This window comes from Ursus maritimus, unplaced genomic scaffold (assembly GCF_017311325.1).
Source record: "Ursus maritimus isolate PB19 unplaced genomic scaffold, ASM1731132v1 scaffold_1, whole genome shotgun sequence".
NCBI classification, from domain to species: Eukaryota; Metazoa; Chordata; class Mammalia; order Carnivora; family Ursidae; genus Ursus; species Ursus maritimus.
The window spans coordinates 60,970,233-60,992,015 of NW_024423343.1; the positions used below are offsets into that span (position 1 = coordinate 60,970,233).

The window sequence follows — 21,783 nt, forward strand, 5'->3', positions numbered from 1 at the left end:
TTTCAAAGTGTAATCGCAGATTCTGACTCTCACCTATAATCTTTTTATTCTTCTTTCCAAAAACTGCCCTGGCTTTGTGTGTTCTTACTGGGCTGACTTTGGCAATGTGGCTGATTTGAAGGAATTAAATGAGATAACTTGTGTGTCTCCTTAGCATTTTGCAGTTTGGCCCTAGTACACACTGAACAAGAAATAAACTGTTACTTGGTTTTGTTTTTGAATGACGTTAGAATTTACAGAGACATGCCTACCTAGTCAGTTTCGTTGTCCTGATCATCGATGTATTGACCTATCTTTTGTCTGTGATGGGGATAAGGACTGTGTTGATGGATCTGATGAAGCTGGCTGTGGTAAGTAGATTGCTTTATACTTATTCATGATGTTTAAAAATACTTTCAATGTTTAGTGGTTTTCTCCTTGAGCTAATTTCTAATGTTTTTTTTTTTTCATTCTCAGTAATTAATTGCACTGCTTTTCAGTTCAAATGTGCCAGTGAGGATCGGTGTATTAGTAACATATATCATTGTGATGGTGTTTCTGACTGCAGTGATCACTCTGATGAGATAGACTGTTGTAAGTACCATCTATCTGCATGTTTCATTTTTCTTAAAAGATTTTATTTATTTAAGAGAGGAGTGGGGAGAGAAAGAGTGCAAGCAGGGGGAGGGGCAAAGGGAGAGGGAGAAGGAGAGAGGGAATTTCAGGCAGACTCCATGCTGAGGGTGTGGCCGATGCAGGTGCTGGGTCTCAGGACCCTCAGATCTTGACCTGAACTGAAATGAAGAGTTCGATGCTTAATCAGCTGCACCACCCAGGTGCCCCTGCAGGTTTCAGTTTTACCAGCATTGGTATTACTGCAGGTTTTCTCTAATTTGGATAAACTTTGGAGGGAAGACAGCCTGAATTACAAACTATTATCAAAGGAATGCGGTATTGAACATACAGTAAAGTTGACTAGGTATTTCCAAATAATGACTTAACAATTTGTGAATCAAGTGGTTGTATAAATGGGCACTTGCCAATAGTCCCTTAGATAGGTTAAATATTTCTTAGATATTTTTGTTCTTACTATTAATTTTTCCTAAGATATCCTAAATTGGTGGATTTCAAGTTTTTGAGGCTTCCTGTTCATAGAGATATCTTAATGGTTTCTTTTAAATCTCAATAGAGAGATCAGATCATGGTATAGATATGGTGTGAAGTGGTATTTGATATTGACTTAAATGAATTCATTTCAACTTCTATTTGTTGAATATCTGCTAAGATGTTCCTTAGAGTAGGGTAAGAGAAATTATATAACATAAGACATAACTGAAGCAAAGTACACAGTTATAAGGGCCTTAGAAATGGTACAGATAAAATTCAATTGAGGTTCACAGAAAAGAAATTCCTTCTAGTCATAGGATTCAAGGAGCACCTCATGGAATATGAATCTGATGGATCTGTATTCTCTGTGGGCTGGAGACGTGTAGTGGATAGGATCTCTTACTGCTCACTTTTTGTGTTAAATGGACTTTAGACTTGTAAAAGATTGTCAATAAGGTGACCATTTGTTAGCATAATGGTGTTTTGGATCGTAAAAGATAGGTTTTTGATTAATTTTCCTCCCCAATTAGAAAAAAAGTGTTTCAATCTATGGATAAAAATAAGTTAAATAAAATGCTTAATACTTTATAGATGTGTACAACATGCAGAAATTCTTAATCACTGATTTTCCTGTTTTATGTTGAAAACATGGAATTCTTCTGTGATGATTTGTGGTTAAACTGCCAATTGCCAGTGACTTACTGTTGCCTTACAAAGCCCCTGGGAGGAAGCTTGGGTTTACCCTGTGAGATAGGGAGGCAACTCTTATCTCTCAAGGATTGGTCAGTGAATAGTGGAAAGTTTGCAAAGAAGTAAGGATTTACTGTCACCTTTCGTTTACTTAATGTGTGCTGGTTTCATTGAGTATATAGGTTGCTTGAGGGAAAATTAATAACATCCAAATGTACAATATTGAACACATGGATTCAAAGTAAAAAAATTACTGGCTCGTTAAGCTCTATTGAAATGCACTGCTAATTATTTAATAAAGAGGCAGATAAATTTTATTTAACCTGTAATTGAATGAACATTAAAAACATCGGAAACAGAATTTTCTTTTGACCGAGGAACTTATCAGACACATATAAAGACACATATAATCTTTACCACAATGTCTGAGAACACTATGTCATTTTAGATTTTATATTAAATTTTCATTCATAGTCATTATCATAAACCTACCATTGATCCAAAATTATTTCCTCTGAATCTAGGAAGTATATAAAAAGGATTATGAATTGCATTCACAAGCCCGTCTCCCCATGCATTTCTCTTAGCAACTAGGCCTCCTGGTATGTGCCACCCAGATGAATTTCAGTGCCAAGCAGATGGTGTCTGCATCCCGAAGAGCTGGGAGTGTGATGGGCACTCAGACTGCGTCTTTGGATCTGATGAGCACCGTGGCTGTGCCCCCAGGACCTGCCCTCCATCTCGTTTCCTGTGTGACAATGGAAACTGCATCCACAGAGATTGGCTCTGTGATGGGGACAATGACTGCAGGGATATGAGTGATGAGAAGGACTGCCCCACTCAGGCCTTTCACTGTCCCAGTTGGCAATGGCATTGCCCTGGCTATAGCATCTGTGTGAATCTGAGTGCAGTGTGTGATGGCATCTTTGACTGCCCCAATGGGACAGATGAATCCCCACTTTGCAGTAAGTTTCCTGACCACAGTTTAATGGCCATAAATTCACTCTGAGCACATGGTGGCCTGCTGTGTGTCACCATTGTCTCAGTCCCCATGTAGCGTTGAGGAAGGGATTTTAGTTCCTCTAGGAGTTCAAATCTGTGTAGGGATAAACATCATGGAATTGAAATAAATCACCACTGGATGATACTTCTCATTAAATCCTTTGCATTTGGTTCTGTGTTTTTACTTTTTAGAAAAATGAGACTAAATGAGGCCATTAGATTGTTAAATTAATTTTTTTTTTGGATTGTGGTCCTACCTAAGATTTTCTAATTTAATATTTTCTAATTTCAATCAGAACTAGCCACAAAACAAATGAAGTCCGGGGATTTGTGTTTGCTGTGATTAAAATCCTGTGATTGGCATGTAATCCTAATTGCTGTCCTTTCTTTCTTTCCTCTTTAATCAATGCTCACTCTCAGATGAACCCCGGCCAGGTATGATTGCAAAATATTTCAGATTCTTATGATTTTATATGGGTTATGTTTGTGCTGAAAATATTCTAATCATTTTGACTGACTTCCCCCTCTGGAGCATGTTTCACATCATGACTCTGAAAAATAAGTTAGAGTATACATGGAAATAGAGGGCATTTGCATCCCAGGCAAATGACTGACTTTGGGTGGCTTCAGGCATTGCTGTTTGGGCTCTGACAGGCAGGAATGGTGGCGTGCTGGTGGGTCTGTGCCCTCTAGTGTTCCAGTTGCCTTTCCCTTTCCATTTGTTCACTTTCGTAGATCTTCCAGCCCTTGCTCTTGAATGTCAAAGTCTTATCTTGCATTTCTCTATAGGTAGAAGAATGTCAGGAAGCAAGTGGGAAGTAATTTAGGTCTCCTTGCATGCTTTATCAATGACAGTTGTGTTTCTTGATGCCAGCAATATTTCCCCAAGTTTCTCTCACTGCACTAAGTGGAGTTATAATAGAGGGTTATAGTGAAGAAGGCGGTTTAAGTCCAGTGATTGTTGAAGACAATAAGTCCTTGAGTAATTAGAGCAGATACTGACGGGCCTATGGAGCTCATCCAGATGAAGGCTGCTCTTAGCTCTTACCTGGATATTACGTTGAAGGTGGCATCAGACTGTATGACAAATATTACAACAGCATGAACCAAAAAAGCAGAGATTCCTGACTTTTCCCCTTTGTGATTCTTTTTCTTTCTTCTAGACCAGGATAGCTGCTCAGATTCCAATGGTGGTTGTACTCACCAGTGTGTTCAGGGACCCTTTGGGGCTCAATGCCTGTGTCCGTCAGGATACCTGCTTGCCAATGATTCTAAGACCTGTGAAGACATAGATGAATGTAATGTCCCAGGCTTTTGTAGCCAGCATTGTTTCAATACGAGAGGTTCTTTCCGGTGCTGGTGTGATGAAGAATACACGTTAGACACTGACGGAAGGACTTGCAAAGTTACAGGTAATGACTGAACTTGAAAGTGCACCAACTCCAGCCAGTATAACAGCACACTCCAGAGTTTACGATCAAATGTTGCATGAAGGAATTTGACAATGTTGGAGTCAAATGAACTTAAATCCTGGATGGGTTATGTAACCTCCTTAAATCTCGGTTTATTATGAAGATTAAATACATTAATACTCATAAAGATCTTGGCGTATTTTGGAAAATAGAGGTTTAAGCATAAATAGGTAGATGATTTTTTATTATTTAAAATAATATCAATGGTTTTTGTATTATTTAAAAATGATTTCTATATCACATTTAAGCATCTTTATATAATGCTTAATTGATTCAATTCAACCAATATTAATTCAGTTTCTATGATGTGAAGGTGATTCTACTGTGTAGTACAATATTGATATGACTGCTTCAGAAGTGACCAAACAAGGAAGGGTAATGCAAAATAGACAGTTTCTTTCTTTTTCAAGTAGGAGTGTGAGTGGTAGATGGTCCAGGGGATAAAGTTGGGGTAAAGGCTGTGTGCCATGCTAAAACTCGGCATCATTTATTACTAAAAAGGAAGTGGAGAGGGAATATTGAGAGATAATTATGTCTCTGTCACAGCTCAATGCCTCAGGAAACAAAAATATTTAAAAATCAATTCCTGCTATTAGGAAGGAATGTAGGAAGCCTACATTCTAGGAAGGAAGATAAGCAGTATTCAAAAGTAAGTACAAAAATAACAAATAGTAACTGGAAAAATGCAAGTATAGTTTGCTCCAGATTAATAGTGAGATGAACATTGGAGTATAATTCAAGGAAGAAAGAAATTTTGGAAAAAGCTTATATTAAATACTCATGAAAATCAGCTATTAAGATAAACATGAAATGAATATATTATTTTTAGAGGGACTTATGTTAGTTTTCCCTAGTAGTATAATTTGGAGTTTAATCTTCCTTCTGTTATCAAAAGTATTGCATCAAATATTTAAGAGATGTTTTAATTGTGGTTTCTCCCATAGTCATTGACATTTTTGCATTTTCTTCTTGGACAGGATCTGAAAGTCTGTTGCTACTTGTGGCAAGTCAGAACCAGATTCTTGCTGACAATATCACCTCCCAGTTTCACAATATCTATTCAATTGTCCAGAATGGTTCTCACATTGTAGCTCTTGATTTTGATTCAATCAGTGGTCGTGTCTTTTGGTCTGATGGAAGTCAGGGTAAAATCTGGAGTGCGTTTCAAAATGGAACAGACAGAAGAGTAGTAAGTACATTTCTGCTGATCTTTGGCCTGACTAGTCCCCCTGTCTTGGGTCTATTACTCTTACTCATTAGGGAGAGCAGGTCCTACCTCATCCTGGGTAGCTCTCATATTCCCCTCTGGGCCACATGGCACCCAAGAGGCCTGGATGTTCATAATTCCCAATATATGGGTGTTTTAGATAAGAATGTGACCTCTGAAGGCAGATCCATGATTCTGAATTCCAGGTCACATGATGCGGAGACTTCACAATTTTTTTTTTCCTAGTGTATGAGAACAGAGGAAAGTGCAGGGGAGTTAAGAAGTTGCTTTTCTTTAGCTTTAATTTAGTTATGTTTCTCAATCAATCTCCCACAGTTTCAGTTTCTTGACCCTTGATGGTTATGTTTCCTCTGCCCCTTAGGGCTTTATTTTGTAGTTTTTGGCATTTAATCAATAAAGATATTCTTTTGGCATGTGAACATTATAAAGTTTCATAGGGTTGCCAGTTGAGCAAATGGATAGAGCTTTTGTTTAAATACAAAAACTTTAAACAGAAGTATCCTAGAGTATTCAATTCTACAAAATGGAGTATATTTTTCCTAGAAAGCCCTACTGTTGATTTGCTGGTTAGCTACACAGAAGACAAAATCTTCTCATCCTCACAAGCAGTCACAGGACAAGTTGTCTTATTCTAGATTTTCATATAATTTCAATGTTTGCATTTATTAATTATCTTTAGAATTCACTTTTTATTCATTTTTGTCTTTAGATACATAACAGTGGTGTCACTATGACTGAAAGTATTGTGGTAGATTGGGTAGGTCGCAATCTTTACTGGACAGACTATTCTCTGGAAACAATTGAAGTATCTAAACTGGATGGTAGCCACAGGACTGTGCTGATTAGTAGGAATGTATCAAATCCAAGGGGACTAGCATTAGATCCCAGAATTAGGTAAGACATTTTTTAAATGGTATTGCTGTGACATGGTTCTGAAGGAAAAATAATAGTAACATGATGTGGCTGATACGCATATCTCAAAATTTGAAATGAAACCTTGTTTAAACCTCTCTGTAGACATGGTAACCATGCAGAGGTTATTGGTATCCTTCCTTTATCTTTTCAGTCTTCTTCATAAAGTACATGAGAGCAATTTGTTGTTCACTTTAAGAACACATTGATTCATTAGCTTGGTAATACAATTATTGAACTGATTGTTATAGAATTATATAGTTAGGTCTCTAATGAATGCACACAGTAGTATTCCATAGATGGACCAGTTCGTAACTTTGATATCTCATGGTTATACAACAGCAAAAAAAAGCAAGATTTTCCTGCTTTACTTTCATGTTGTTTATTAGAGTTTCCTTTTGTGTCATGTGGGGAAGAAAATGTTTGCCTGCTGGTCCTAAAAGGAATGAGAAATTCTCCCTTGTGCTTCGAAACATTGGATGGCTTCTTTCCTTGAATTTACTTAAGATTCTCTAGCTTAAGGTTCTTTTCTGGAGGATCGTGAGTTAGGCAAATTATGCTCGATAGTAATGCAGACTTCTTAGATATTGTAAAATCAGTGAAATTTATGATGGCTCTCTGATGATGAACAAATGACTCTTATCTTAAAACATGACAGGGTAGATAAACAAAGCCAGATGGATTTTTCTAGATCAACTCTTTGTGGGTTGTACGGAAACACGAATAGGCATTGAGACATTTCATTGTCATAATGTTCTGCATGTTTTATGAACATTTTAGAAACACCCAGATGGCTTATGACTGCGTTATGGTTACAGTTTTACTTTGTGACACTCTGAGGAAATCATAAACTCTGTACAGATATTCTGAACTGGAGGTGATTTATTTTAAGCAGAACATAAAGATGATGTATACTTAAAATGGCAGTTATTTTCCATAGTGAGATATATCCTTTCCAGTTGGTAACTAATTTCTTTTCACAGCGACCATTTGATGTTCTGGTCTGACTGGGGCCATCACCCTCGTATTGAGCGAGCCAGCATGGATGGCAGTCTGCGCACTGTCATTGTTGATGACAAGATTTTCTGGCCCAGTGGCATCACTATTGACTACCCCAACAGACTGCTCTACTTTATAGATTCCTATCTTGATTACATAGACTATTGTGATTATAATGGACAGCATCGGAAGCAGGTGATAGCCAGTGATTTGGTAAGTTGGTATTGAGGAAAACGAAACTGAACCCATGGGAGTGGCTTAGTCAAAAGCATACAGGTAGAGGAACAAGAAAACTAAGAAATTAATTATTGTGCCTTAGACATTCCAAGGTCGATCCAGGAAATATCAACAAGAGTGAGGGCCAATCCCTCTTTTCTCACTAACAGAAAATAAATATCTTTATTCCAGTTCATGGTCAGATTATGTCACGTCCAGGAAAGATTAATAGTTTGTGTGGTTTAGTTGATCTGTAGATGCTGATCTGTTGTTTCTACACTTTTAAAAAGTGTGTTAAGCAAAAATTAAGAATCTATATTTAGATTTCTCAATTAAATCACAACCTGTTTTATATTTTGTATCTTTTATTGGAGTGTAATTGATATACAAAGCTATATTGGTTTCAGGTATACAATATATTGATTAGACAATTCTATATGTTAATCAGTTTTTATCCAGAAAATTCTGGTGAATTTGTTTTCACAAGTTAAATGGGAAAATATAGAACATAATGTATTTTACCAAAGAGCTAATGTATTTTACCAAAGAGCTGTTTCTGACTTCTATTTAAAATTGTCATTATTGGGGTGCCTGGGTGGCTCATTCAGTTAAGGTCAGACTCTTGCTCAGCTCACGTCATGATCTCAGGGTCCTGAGATCGAGCCCCACATCGGGATCCGTGCTCATGCCGAGTCTGCTTGGGTTTCTCTCTCCCCCTTTTCCTCTGCCCCTCCCCCTGCTCATTCTCTCTCTGTCTCTAAAATAAGTAAGTCTAAAGAAATAATAAAAAAAATAATACAGTTGTCATTGTTAATAGTTCTCTGGCTTTAAGGGATCCTGGAGGGCCTCCCTACCTTCAGAGAATAGGCATCTAGGCTCTATCAGGTTTTTGTGAATCTGTGAGTGGCAGACATAGCACTGGATAAAGAGTGGTGATAATGGGCTGGGGGCTAAGGCTTGGGAGTAGGGGATCCCGATAAGTCACCTTATTTTCTGCACTTCAGTGTTGCTTTCATTTGTAAAATGGAGGCCCAGAGTAATTACCAGAGTAAAAAGGAAGACTACGTGACACACATAGGTGAAAGAATTTTGGGTGGTATCACGGGATATATATAGGGCAAGCAGTGCATTTTTAAATCTTTCTCTTGAACAATGACTCCTCACATCTTTATTAAATAATTAAATGCCAAAGGAAACCATCATCTTGGGCAAGTATCCTTTTCTATATTGTTCACCTTGGTTTTTATTTCTGGGCAAAGTCTCACTGATCTCTTTGGCCTCACAGATTCTGCGACATCCCTATGCCCTAACTCTCTTTGAAGATTCCGTGTACTGGACTGACCACTCTACTTACCAGGTTGTTCAAGCCAATAAGTGGCATGGTGGGAACCAGTCAGTCATAATTCGTAATATTCAGCAGCCCCTTGGGGTGGTTGCAGTTCATCCTGTGAAACAACCAGATGGTAAGTGATGTAGAGACACCTGCCTGGGAGTAGCTTGGAACACACTTGTCCTGGGAATGCTGAGTGTATAGTTTTGCAGACCTGTGTGTTTGGGCAATACGTTTTCCTTCCCTCTTTACCAACCACGCCAGTCCTAACCTTTCCATTACTTCTATTTACCACGGTAGACGACAATCTTGTGTGTAACAACAGCAGATCTCAGTCGTGTCATTTTATTTAGCCATTGGCTGCTGTCTCTGTGACTTGGAATCCCAATTTCCTTGGCTGACAACTAGGGTATAGACCAGATAGTCCCTTAGGTCCTTTTATTGCTACCACTCTGTGGTTTAGAGCAGCTTGTTCTTAGGACTCATTTATTATGACGCCAGTGCCCTGGTGCTGTGCTGTAGCCACCCCAAGTCATCTAGATGTATGATATGCATGGCGAGCTGATTTAAAAAATTGCCATTGGTAGTGTTCGTTCTGGTGGGAAGATGGATAAGTCACTTAATCTTCTCTCTTAAAAAAACACCCCCCCCCCCCCCCCCCCCCCCGTGCTTTCTCACCATGCCTCAGATTCTGGCCCTTTTTCTTCCTTGTCTCTCCTTCCATTTACTCTTGCCATGCCGGACTTCTTTTTGGTTCAGAAGCATACCAGACTATTCCTACCTCTGATGACCTTTTGTACCAGTTCTTTCTACTGCCTGGAACACTCCTCCTCCAGATTTCTGCTTGAGTTGCTCCTTCGGTAGCATTTAGGATTCTCTCAAATGCTCCTTGGTGGCCCTTGATGGCCCTATCTAAAATAGCTTACCCATCTCATAATTCTTTTACTCTTTACCTTAACATCTTGAAATCACGATTTATGAGTTTAGTTCTGTCTCCTTTTGTTAGAATATCTGCCCCATGTTTACAGTATTCTCAGTGCTTAAAATGGTGTTTGGAACATAGTGAATGTTTTTTGAGTGAATGAATCTAATGCGATATATGTAATAAGAACATAAAAGATCTAGAGAACATCCTGTGGGTTTGGGATGCACACAGGATCCCTTATCTTAAAAAGCAGAGACCACACAAAGATGTCATCAATAAAAAAATAAAAGATTACCATCTAACCAAAACTCGGACAACAGTGGGTAAATGCCAAGGTCACAAAGGGAACATGCATGTTTGTTTCATTTAATGTAAAAAGATCTTTTAGCTCAGGCAAGGAGACGTTTATTATTTGGGATCATATTTCTATTAACTAAGCTCCAGGTTACTCAGTGGCTGTTTGATCTTAATCTGGTTATAGACAGGATTGGTCTGTGACCTTGGACAAGTCATCCCCCCCCCCCATTGATCCTCTTATGAATTTTGTGTTGAAAACATGATGTTAGGGAGGAGTAAAGTAGTTTAGGGGAAAAAAAAACCCCAAACCAATAGAGGTAACCTAATCTACTTGTGTCTCTAGTGGGGAGTCTCTGGGAGGACAATAACATCGTGACTGTGTGCGCATGTAAAATTTTATTTATTTAAATTGAGAGAAATTTGACATATAAAATTGTATATTTAGGTGTACAACTTAATGAGTTGATATATGTATATATTATGAAATGATCATGACAATAAGTTTAATGAATATCCCCCATTATACGAAGTTACAAATTTTTGTGTGTGTGTATGTTGAGAATTTTTAAGATCTGCTCTCTTAACTACTTTAAAATGCACAATACAGCATTGTAAACTATAGTCATCATAGTGTACATTACATTCTAGAACTTATTTATCTTGTAATTGGAAGTTTCTACCTTTTGACCACCTTCACCCATTTGCCCACCACCTACTCCATGCATCTGGCAACTGCCAACCTGTTCTCTCCATGAGTTTGGTTTTTCTTATATTTCACATACGAGTGAGATCATGTAGTATTTGTCTTTCTCTGTCTGACTTATTTCACTTAGCATAATGCTTTCAAGGTTCATCCATCTTGTTGCAAACGGCAAGGTTTTCTTCTTTTTTATGGCTGAATGATATTAATTGTGTGTGTGTGTGTGTGTGTGTATCACTTTTCTTTATCAGTTCATTCTGTGCATTTTAATGTGGGAGGTCTTCCATTCACCAATGTTGTCTTCTTGTCTTTTTCTATTGCAGGTGAAAATTCATGCGCTGCTTCCTCCTGCAGTCATCTGTGCTTGCTTTCCTCACAGAGGCCACACCTTTATTCCTGTGCGTGTCCTTCGGGATGGAGTCTTTCTCATGATTCTGTGACTTGCTTGAAAGGTACAGTATACTCTTTAAGTGTGCCCTGAAAGTGGAGCTCGCTGTAGTTTAGCAAAGCAGTGTCCGCTCTAAGCCACTTGCTAATGGAAAGTAGGCTGTGTTCCCTTGGATTCAGCGAGTATCTGGAGTACTTGCTGTCTGGGGCCATGCACGTGAGCACCTCACGTGTAATATAGTTTCTGTATGTGAAGCTCATATGATGTGTGCGTGTGATGCAACAATCTTTAACCTCATATGTTCTCTTACCTGGTCACAGTTAGGCAAACTATGATAATAGGAAGTTCCAAATTCTGCACTTCAGAAGTAAAAATTCTTGACACTTGTGTATGGCTTTATTTTTCAGGTTCCTTATCTCATTTTTATTGTTACAATCATCAATGATGAGTGTTGCAGCATAGGTCTTCTGACACCAAGTTCAGTAATTAATATCTGGTATTTTAAAAATGAAAGTTTTCTTTGTGTGATAGGTCGTAAGTGACTATTTGAGCAATTTAATCTTCATCTCACCCTAGGTATGTTTAGAAATGTATGTGGAGAATTAGACTGAAGTACTTTAGGGAGTGAGAACAAAAGGGAAAGAGACAGTCCACCAAAGAGATTTCTGCTGGAGTATGTACTAGATATATAATAAAGTCTTCTTAAAAATCATTCACCTTTTGCTTAAAAATCTAGAGAGTTACTCTAAATTCTAGTTCTTTTCATTTCTCAGGGGAGTGAAAGTGTTTTGGTACTGCAAAAATGGTTGCAGAGAAGTTAAATAGTTAATGATAAAATGTTCTTAAACTGAGATAAAATAGAATCCTAGTCTAGAGGGAAAGTTAGTTTTCGAGTGGAAAATTTATGCTGAATCCAGGAAATTAGTGGTGTTTACAGATTTTGCAGATGTAGGCTTACTGCAAATTGAATTCCATCAAGATATAATATTTTGCATGATACTTTCGTGATGAAAGATTTTAATTATTGGTAATGCTTACAAAGGGATTGGCATTTGCTGTTTTTCTTCAGAGACTTATTATGCACCTAATCCTTGTTGACATTGTTTAATTTAGTGTGTCCTCCGAGTCTTTCAGCAGAAGATTAAACTTGGCTACAGACATTTTGGATACAAAGCATTCTTTCACCACACAAAGATTGTTGAACTGTGCATTGGGGATTGGTGTAATCAATATTACTATCTGATGGTGATTGATATCTAAATAGTAGCTTTTGTTGTTTCTTGAATAATTCCACTAGTGGTTTTCCATGGGCTGACTTTACTGAGGTAGATTTTTTTTCCCCTCAACTGATTTTTGAGCACCAATTGGGTAACTTAGTGCCAATATATGTTAACTTAAAAAAAAAAAAAAGTTCCACATTTTTTTTTTCCAATAAGAAGCTTAGAAAGCTTGTTAACATTTACTTGATTTACATTTTACTTGATTTACAAGTTAAATAGCTTTTAAAATATTGTTTACTAAGTGTCTGGAATATCTTTGGAAGTGCTTATGTGATAAGGTTAAGTGAAAAAGCAGATACTGTTCAGTATTGGCCATAGAAAAATACGCAATAGAAAGGTTTGGAAAGGGCGCCTGGGTGTCTGAGTCGGTTGGGCTTCCGACTCTTGATTTTGACTCTGGTCTGGATCTCAAGATTGTGGGATCAAGCCCTATGTTGGGCTCCGCACTCAGCATGGAGTCTGCTTGAGATTCTCTCTCTCCCCTTCCCTCCGCTCCCCCCCCACCATGTGCTCTCTCTTTCTCTCTAAATAAAATAAATAAAATCTTAAAAAAAAATTAAAAGGTCTGGAAGACAACACAGCTGAGCACCAATAGTGGTTACTGTTGGATAAAGGAATTATGAGCTATTTCTATTTTTTCTGAATTTTATGTTATAAAATTTAAAACTGAGAACTTCATCTGCATGAAATAGCTTTTTATTCTTTAGAAAATATGTTCTCCACAATGCCAAAAACAAATAAACAAAAGCAAACCAAAACGTCTCCCCAGCATCCTCTACAATAAACAACCTGAAATCCAAAATAGGTTTCTGACTCAGACTGAGGGACACAAGGCAATTGTTTCAGTGATTACGTGCAACATAAGAAGAAAACACTGCTCGCACACACTGTTGGAAAGGTGGCGGCACTGATCAGTTGGTGTGAGGTCTGAGTTAAGAAGGACCTAATTGGGGAGTAATACATGTTGCTCTTCAATTACCTCATCAATTTCCCATTCTTGACTGCTGTCTTTTTACTTCTCTGCTCTGCTAACACTAATCTTAATGGGATCATGACATGAAGAATAAAAATGAAGAAATGATTTTTTATTTCAAAAGACTGAGACAGGTGCACATGATCATGATCCCGGAGTTCCCGCTAAGCAGAGAGCCCACTTCTCCCTCTGACCCTCCCCCTTCTCGTACTCTCTCTCTGATAAATAAAATCTTAAAAAATAAACAAACAAAAGACTGAGACATGCTATCCTCGGATGGCTTAAATGTCATTTCCTCTTGAAGTCCTTCCCATCCAACCCCAGGTACTTCTGTGCATATTGCTTCATGGCCATTATCATTGGGAATCATAAGGGTCCATATATTTTACCTTGTTGTGTAGACTCTAGGTTCCTTGAGGATTAAGCCTCCACCTGATAGATGCTCATCACCTGTGGCACACAGTAGCACTCAGTAAGTGCTGAGTCAATGACAAGCCTTCCAGTAACCTTTTTTTGCTCCTCCTTTAGTCTTGTGTTTATCACCCGTTTGCTCCTTTATAGCTGTGTAGTGTCATAAAATCACTCCCTTCTTTTTTTCTTCCCCACAGAGCACTTTTCACACACCCCTATACCATTTGTCTCAATGATCAGTCCTGTCTAGCGCTTCCCTGGCATCATCCTTCACCTTGGCTTTCACACCTTTTGCCAGTGCAGCACTGAATGACACCCCACCCTCTGGTGGATTGCCTGTTCCCAAGTGGTCAGCCCTCTCAAATCCACCAGCAGCCATCAGATCAAGGGTCTGAGACACAGCCCTATGAAAGAATAGTGAGTGGCCAAAGGAGTAGAGCTGGGTAGGGCTAGAGAGGAACTTTTTAGAGGGATCAAGAAAGCCCATGTTTGATGGATGAGAAATGCATTTTTTTAGGCCCTAAACAGTGCTTTGGTTGAGAATTCCTCCAATTAAACAAAAGGAAAATTACACATTTAGAAGACCAGTATTAGGTTCTGAGTACATAAAATTTTAAATTTCTCTGGTGAAATTGGGGACTATTTCTTGTTTTTACTGAACAAATGAGTGCTTATAACATGTAATGAATAAATAATTAAATATCTCAATATCATTTCAAGGTACATCTAAGCTCCTAATAGAGCTTTATGTAGTTAAATGAAGTGAGTGGTAATTTGATATTCAATAACTAGTACCCAGCCTGCACTTTTTGCAGAGTAGTGATTAAGAACATAAATTTTGGAGTCTGAGGATCTGGCTGTGTGACCTTGGTTAAATTGTTTAGGTTCTTTGTGTCTCATTTGAAAGTTGGGGGGTGGGGAGGGTTAACAGCCTAACAAACAGGGTTATGAGGCTGTAGGGAGATCAGGTAAGTGAAATAATATTTGGTGCATACTATGTGGCACATTTTCTCAATAAGTAGGGGCGACTATTTGTGGTATTGCATTTGTTCAGAAGAGAGGCAACGTGGAGAAGTGGAGAGAGGACAGGCTTGTGAGTTAAACTCTCACATTAGCCCCTGCAAGTTGCATTGGCTTCAGTTGAAAATAAACTTTGCAGGTTTATTGGGAAAGATTAAAGCTGTGTATTGTAGGGCTTTGTAAAATAATACAGCATTAATAGTTGCAATATTACTTTAAGTGTTTACTACGTTAATAAATGCTAAGTTATTTTTAGTAATGGAAATGCCAGGAACAAGGAAAAGCTAATGAAGTGGTAAAATAAGTAAAGAGCCAGAATAATCCCCTTGAAGATCTAAAGCTTTCCAGATTATTAAAATAATGAGAACATCATTTTTAGCAGATGAAAATTATGCGATGATTATTTTAATTTTGCTTAATATGTGATATAGCTTATGTACATGTCTTCATACCAAAAAACTCACATTCCAGTTTTCCTTTTCTGAGATGATTATAAATAAAACTTCACTCTTGAATTTCATCAATTTAGATTTTTTTGATAAAGGGACTAGAGTTAGGATAAAGATTATCTTTGAAAAAGGACCTCTGATTTCCTGTTAAGGAGATTAAGTGAACTGATAGTTAGAATAAGATATTATAAGGATCTTTAAGTTGCAATGTATAGATATTTTTGAGAACTTTAGAAGACAACTATTGGCATATTCATTTATGCATCCATCTATTGATTCCTTTATGTGGTCATTCATTTCATTAGCAAGTATTTATTTGGCAGCTATTACATGCCAGGTTTGGGGACATAATAGTGAATAAATGGTCACAATTGGGGAGCTTATAAATTGGATTTATTTAGTAATTAAAGTCTCTAATAAACACTAGGCCATACTTGGTAATATTAAGACTAGTAAATTGCCATTCACCAAGAATAGTCCATATGTTTTCTTTCACATTTTTTCCCCCCAAAATCCAGCTCTCCTTTTCTTGAGTTATTGGGTATTAATGAGGTTTGTCTATGTGTAAGTTGTGAAGCTTAACAAACACAAGTGTTTTATCCGTGTAAGCAAGGAGTTCATGAAGAGTAAGGTAAATACTGATCTGCCGTGGGGAAGTCCAGGAGCACTGTATGTAGAGTTGGAGGTCTGGTGCCCGGGCAACCCACTGAAACCTGATCCAAGGCCCTGGGTTGTCCGATAAAATATGTACCGTCTCTGATATTTATTGCTGCAAAGCTGCAAGTGCATTTGATCCTATGGGATGATAACAATCTGCTGCCTTCCATTACTCTACATGTCTGGGAATAGTGGGATATTGTTTTGATTGATATTCTGCTATTTTCACAGATGATCAACCTTTCTTAATAACTGTAAGATACAGTATAATTTTTGGAATCTCCCTTAATCCCGAGGTGAAGAGCAACGATGCTATGGTCCCCATAGCAGCAGTGATGAACGGTTACGATGTTGAGTTTGATGACTCAGAGCAGTTCATCTATTGGGTTGAGAATCCAGTAAGTTTTGAATAATATTCAAAGTATACAAGTATATTTTCTTGACGAGTCTGCCTGTACCGATGCCTTCTTATAAGCAAACTTTTGCTGGGTGGATACAAGGTAAATGGTCCAGAAATAAATTAATTTACCACTAAGTTTTTTAAAAAATTTTATTTTATTTAAATTTAATTAATTAACATATAGTACCACTGAGGTTTTTTTTGATTCAATGAAGGATGTACATAGGAGGCTGGCCTGGAGCAAAGATCAGATAATAAGCACATTTAAGCTATTGGATATTATTTATTTATTCATCCAGTAAGTATTTGTTAAGTGCCTACTATTTTCTCTACACTGAAATAACAACTTCCTGCTATAGAATACACACCAAGAAGAAGCAACAGAGCTTGCTTTGAAGGAGCTTTAAGCTAGTAGAAGATACTAGATGAACATAAAAATGATCATAACTCAAGACAAAAAGCAGTACATCCCTGAGGAAATGCCAGGAAAGCATTTGATGTGGCTGCTGGGGTCTTCATCAGCATCTTTGCCTCCAGGATAAAAGGAGCACTCCTTCAGTTCCCTTCTTATGGGAGGGAGCTCACCCTTTCGAGGAGAAAGCTGTGAGGATGGGGAAGGGGCAAAGAGATTACAAATGAGGAAGAGAGGGAAGATCTTTGTGTTTGATGCTTGTCACCTCTATGCAAATAAAATAGGCTTTTATGGTTATTTTGGCCTCCTGATTTTCACTTATGACTTACGTTATTTTTATGACTCTGGCCTGTGCTGGTTAAGAAATGAATCTCATGGTGCACTGGGTGTTATACACAACTAATGAATCATCGAGCCTTACATCAGAAACCGGGGATGTACTGTATGGTGACTAACATAATATGATAAAAAAATCATTAAAAAAGAAAAAAGAAATGAATCTCTGTAGCCAATCTCAGAGGCAACCTGAATGATGAGCCTCAGATACACTTAAAAAAGAATCATTACTTTCAAAATATTGCTGGTGTTAGCATTATACATGGTGAGCCCACCCAGTGGCCCTGAACCTCTGTCTTCTCTCCAAATGTGAGGAGTATTCAAGAAACATGGCAGCCGGCAGGAGCTTCAGCAGGAACTGAAGAACGGCTTCCGTATCAAGACTGTGACCTTGGAACAGCTCACTTCTCCTTGTCTTCTTTCCAGGGTGAAATTCACAGAGTGAAGACAGATGGCACCAACAGGACAGTACTGGTTTCTCTGTCTAGTTCGGGGTCTTCCATGAGCCTGGCCTTAGATTGGATATCAAAAAACTTATACTACACCGATCCTGAAACTCCATCAATTGAGGTAATTATTCCATAATACAGTTGACACAAACACTGGCATTTGATGCATGTGAAATCTGTTCTCAGAAACTGCTCTCCTAGATTCTGAAATTATTTTTCAGCAGGAAGCAAAAGGGAGGAGCTATCGGTATGAACTATCAGTCTTAGAAGGGAAGGAGTGAAACCACCTTAGAAAGAAATTATTGCAACTTTCTACTGCCCTATTTTATTTTTCTCCTAAGCATCAATACTAACTGGTTCATATAAAAGGATTTTAGACAATCTATAAAAATATAAATGAATAATTAGGTAAGGAATTCAGCATTAAGTATGGATGAATATAGGCAGGAAATTTTCCCTATCTTTACTCATTAAGTCTGTAACGTTATTTCAGTCCCAACCAAGTTTATAGGTTGCCTCTGTTCTAAGATGGAAATCTTTCTATGGCTCCGTACAGTTTTTCTAACAGTGAAACAGAAAGTAGAAACTTGATTCTAGTTCCTTTGATACTTTCTTCATTGCGATAAGTGTTCTTTTTACTTTAAATCCCAGATGAAATTTTAGATGGGGTACCGGTATGCAATCACATGAGGTAAATTAGAGGTAACTCACCTAGTATTGGTTTGCTCTATTCTGGGATAAGGTTAAAACATGTAAGGGATTATTAAAGATTTTTATTTACTTATTTATTTGTCAGAGAGAGAGAGACAGCACAAGCAGGGGGAGCGGCAGGCAGAGGGAGAAGCAGACTCCCTGCTAAGCAGGGAGCCTGACTTGCAGCTCCATCCCAGGACCCTGAGATCATGACTTGAGCCGAAGGCAGACGCTTAACTGACTGAGCCACCCAGGCGCCCCTGTAAGGGAATATTAATTCATAATAATTTTGAAAGTGAAAATTTCTGAAGCAAAGGAAGGGTCTTGCAAGCGGGCAGTTAGCAAGGATGTGTAGAGTGACAGGTCACAGCTCAGGGTGAGGCAGCAGCTAGTCAGCTGGTTTTCTATGGAGTGTTCGGAAAGATAGATGCTGGATGAAGGTGAGGCAGGCTCATAGCAGTCAAGTGGCTAAGTTAGGGCAGGTGGGACAGGGGAAGTCAGAACATTGCTTACAGTTTACAAAGGTCTTCGACAAACAGGATCTCGTTAAATTCTCACAACATTCCTGAGGGCCGGCAATGGTAGTACACGTTCACAATTAGAGGGACATTTGCAATATGTACAAATGCTAACCTCTGAAATATCTCAAGCTCTTAATATGATGGGAATCTTGGAGGCTCATCTGGTTCAAGCCCTTTGTTGTTTAGGTAGGAACCTGAATTTTACATAATTTAGGAAATTGGCTTAAACAGTCAGCTTCACTGCCCTGATTTCCCAGGCAGTGTTTTGACTTGGCCTTGTTATAAATGACAACTCCAGCAATCCAGCCTGCTATAACCCCCTTTGACGGTGACAAAAGATATTTTTTCATAATCTCAACTAAAAATATCCCTCTCCCATCAAAACGTTGGCACAACTGACTGACTAAAACCCTTAATTCCAAACTCACATCTGCTTAGTACATCTTCATTCTGAATGACACTTTATATGTTCCTCCTCTGTCTTTTGGTCTCTTGCTTTGTAAATGGGGGTCTTCCCTTTTAAGTAGTTTTCCAAAAGCAGGGAACATGTTTCCACCATCGGTATTAAGTACAATAAAGAGGCACCAACTGATGACTAATACTGCGTGAGTGAGTGAATGAATGTGTGTGTGTGCATGCAAATGTTATATCGGTAAGGCCACTCTTATCATATAAACCTAGAGTTTGTCATTGTGCCCGAAGGCAGTGAGGCACAGAGGAAAGATAATTTGCTTTGGAGTCCAAAGATCTGCTTTGAGTCTGGCTTACTTACAACACATACTAGTAAACCCATCAGTTCCATTGTTAGTCCTGGATCTTCAAAGATGAATAAAGTTATTTTTTTCTACTTTTAAGTAGTTCACACATCTGAGAGTTAGACAAACAAACAGATGGCTTTGTTCCAGTGTGCTAAGTGTGATATGAGCAGTGACTGTGAAGTGTTCTGTGCCTAGGGGCAGAGGCAAACGTGTGGGGAGGGAGAATGCTCGCAAGAGAACCTGTGCACTGCATCCTGAAGGATGACCAGTGCTTATCTCTGCCAGATGAAGAAGGAAGGAAAGACACCCTAGGCAGAGAAAAGTGCTTGATGAAGACTCTGAGATAGGAAAATGCATTTTGTGACTAGGGACAGCTCTGTATTTCCTCCCCTCACAGGGTATTTGACCTTGGACAAGTTACTTAACTTCTCTGAGCCTCTGCTTCCGTATCTGTAAAATGGGGTTATAGCCCAGTAACTAAAAGTGCTTCTTGACACTAAGGCGTCTTGTGAATACAGAGTCCTGTTCCCCTCAAACCACCAGTATGTTTAGAATATAGCCACAGAGGACCTATGAGAATAATGATCCAAGGGTAAGTTGCCCTTTCGTGTTCTTTATTGGTTTTCTCCTTTGGTGATGTCAATGGTGACTCTTTCAGGGGAATGTTAGATTTCATAAGGGCACAGAAATAGTGTTCTCTTGCTGTTTACGTGAACAGTATTCCTTCCAGCGTAAGAGTAACTCATTTAATTCAAATTTGAAAATAAGAGAAATACTGAATAAATTGTTTTCCACTAGGGGTAGCTGTGTGCCCATTCACTAAATGCAATTTTGTTGCTGAAGAGTGAGGCATACAGAATGGTTGTGTGAGAGAGAACTTGATATATGCCAAAAAACAAGGAAAAAGAGCTTTCCTTTGAATTAAAGAGATCCTTAAGCCCAGGAAAAGGAGAGAAATTTTGACAGAAAGAAGTGAATTAAAAAGAGAGAAAGATACCACACAGGAGAGAGAAAAATCAGGAGAATGAGGGATTAAGGAGAGGGGTGTGTGTGTGTGTGTGTGTGTGTGTGTGTGTGAGGAAGAGAAGGAGGGAGGAAAAAATACATATAGATACAGAAAGAGGGCAGAGACAGAAACATAAACACTGATACACAAATAATCTATTTGCATTAAAAAGCAATTTTATAGAAAAACCTTCGTGCAAATCAGCATACATCTTCAAATTTCTTCCTAGCTTCTCTCAGACTTTCTCAAGTGCATATTAGAATAGCCTTGTTCCTATAAGAAACTGCTTCTGGTGTACTAACTCATATTTTTCCGTGATGTTTCAGGATTCTGTTAACATTAGTTTTCACAATTACAGTGATAATTAAAAATAGATAACACTAGGAAAGCCACTGAAGGTCCCTACGCTTCTTTCATCATGTATAATATGGGCATCCACAATACGGTTAAAACGTCTCACAGAATTATTGTGAGGATTCAATCCAACAATGCTTAGTATAATGCCTGCTACATAGTAAGTGTCCAATAAATGGACCAATAAAAAAATAGGAAACACACTTACACTGGGTGCCGTGTTAAGCACTTTACATGTATTATCTCATAGCTCTGTGCAGAATGTCCCATTATCACCCACATTTTACTAATAAAGAAACTAAGGTCAGAGAGGTGAATTTACTTGCCTCAGTCAGATATAGAAGGTCAGGGATTTGAACTTTTGGATTTTAACTCTGGCTGTTAAGCTGGCACAGAATTCACTTTAACTCTGAGTAAATTTGGACTGTTTGGTGAACTGTGTTTTCAGTGATGGGCCACTGGGTGCTATGGGCAAGTCACTGGGATGCCAGAGAACTATGGGGCCCCCATTTGTCTTCCAGAGTTTTCTCCTGTATCTTTTCCTGAAGACGTTTTTGTAGTTTCTCTCAGGTAGTGAGTCTGTATGTTTACCGTTTGAATCCTTCTTTTATCCATATAAATTTTCTCTCCTGAAATTTGAGGTGAATTGAATAGGAATTTGAGGGCTGATTTTGCTTTTCTTACTCACTTCCTCCTGAGTTGATTTCCTCATAGCCCTGAAATGCAATTAGGGATTATCTGAATTTCACACAAACCCTCCCATTCATCTCTAATCGGGCTTTGGAATTTGTGTGTGTACGTTCTCCTTCATCTCAGCTT

The 21,783-nt window shown here is 38.3% G+C and overlaps 1 protein-coding gene across 1 annotated transcript in view; it reads left to right on the forward strand.

Moving 5' to 3' along the window:
• Positions 1-21,783, forward strand: part of LRP2 (LDL receptor related protein 2) — a 180,244-nt gene that overhangs the window by 76,902 nt on the left and 81,559 nt on the right. The window contains exons 24-34 of the mRNA XM_040636652.1: positions 231-350; positions 457-573; positions 2,364-2,741; positions 3,942-4,190; positions 5,228-5,439; positions 6,188-6,372; positions 7,374-7,602; positions 8,891-9,068; positions 11,181-11,309; positions 16,267-16,433; positions 17,610-17,753. Of these exons, the coding sequence (XP_040492586.1) occupies positions 231-350; positions 457-573; positions 2,364-2,741; positions 3,942-4,190; positions 5,228-5,439; positions 6,188-6,372; positions 7,374-7,602; positions 8,891-9,068; positions 11,181-11,309; positions 16,267-16,433; positions 17,610-17,753 (2,108 nt within the window). The remainder of the gene's footprint in view (positions 1-230; positions 351-456; positions 574-2,363; positions 2,742-3,941; positions 4,191-5,227; positions 5,440-6,187; positions 6,373-7,373; positions 7,603-8,890; positions 9,069-11,180; positions 11,310-16,266; positions 16,434-17,609; positions 17,754-21,783) is intronic.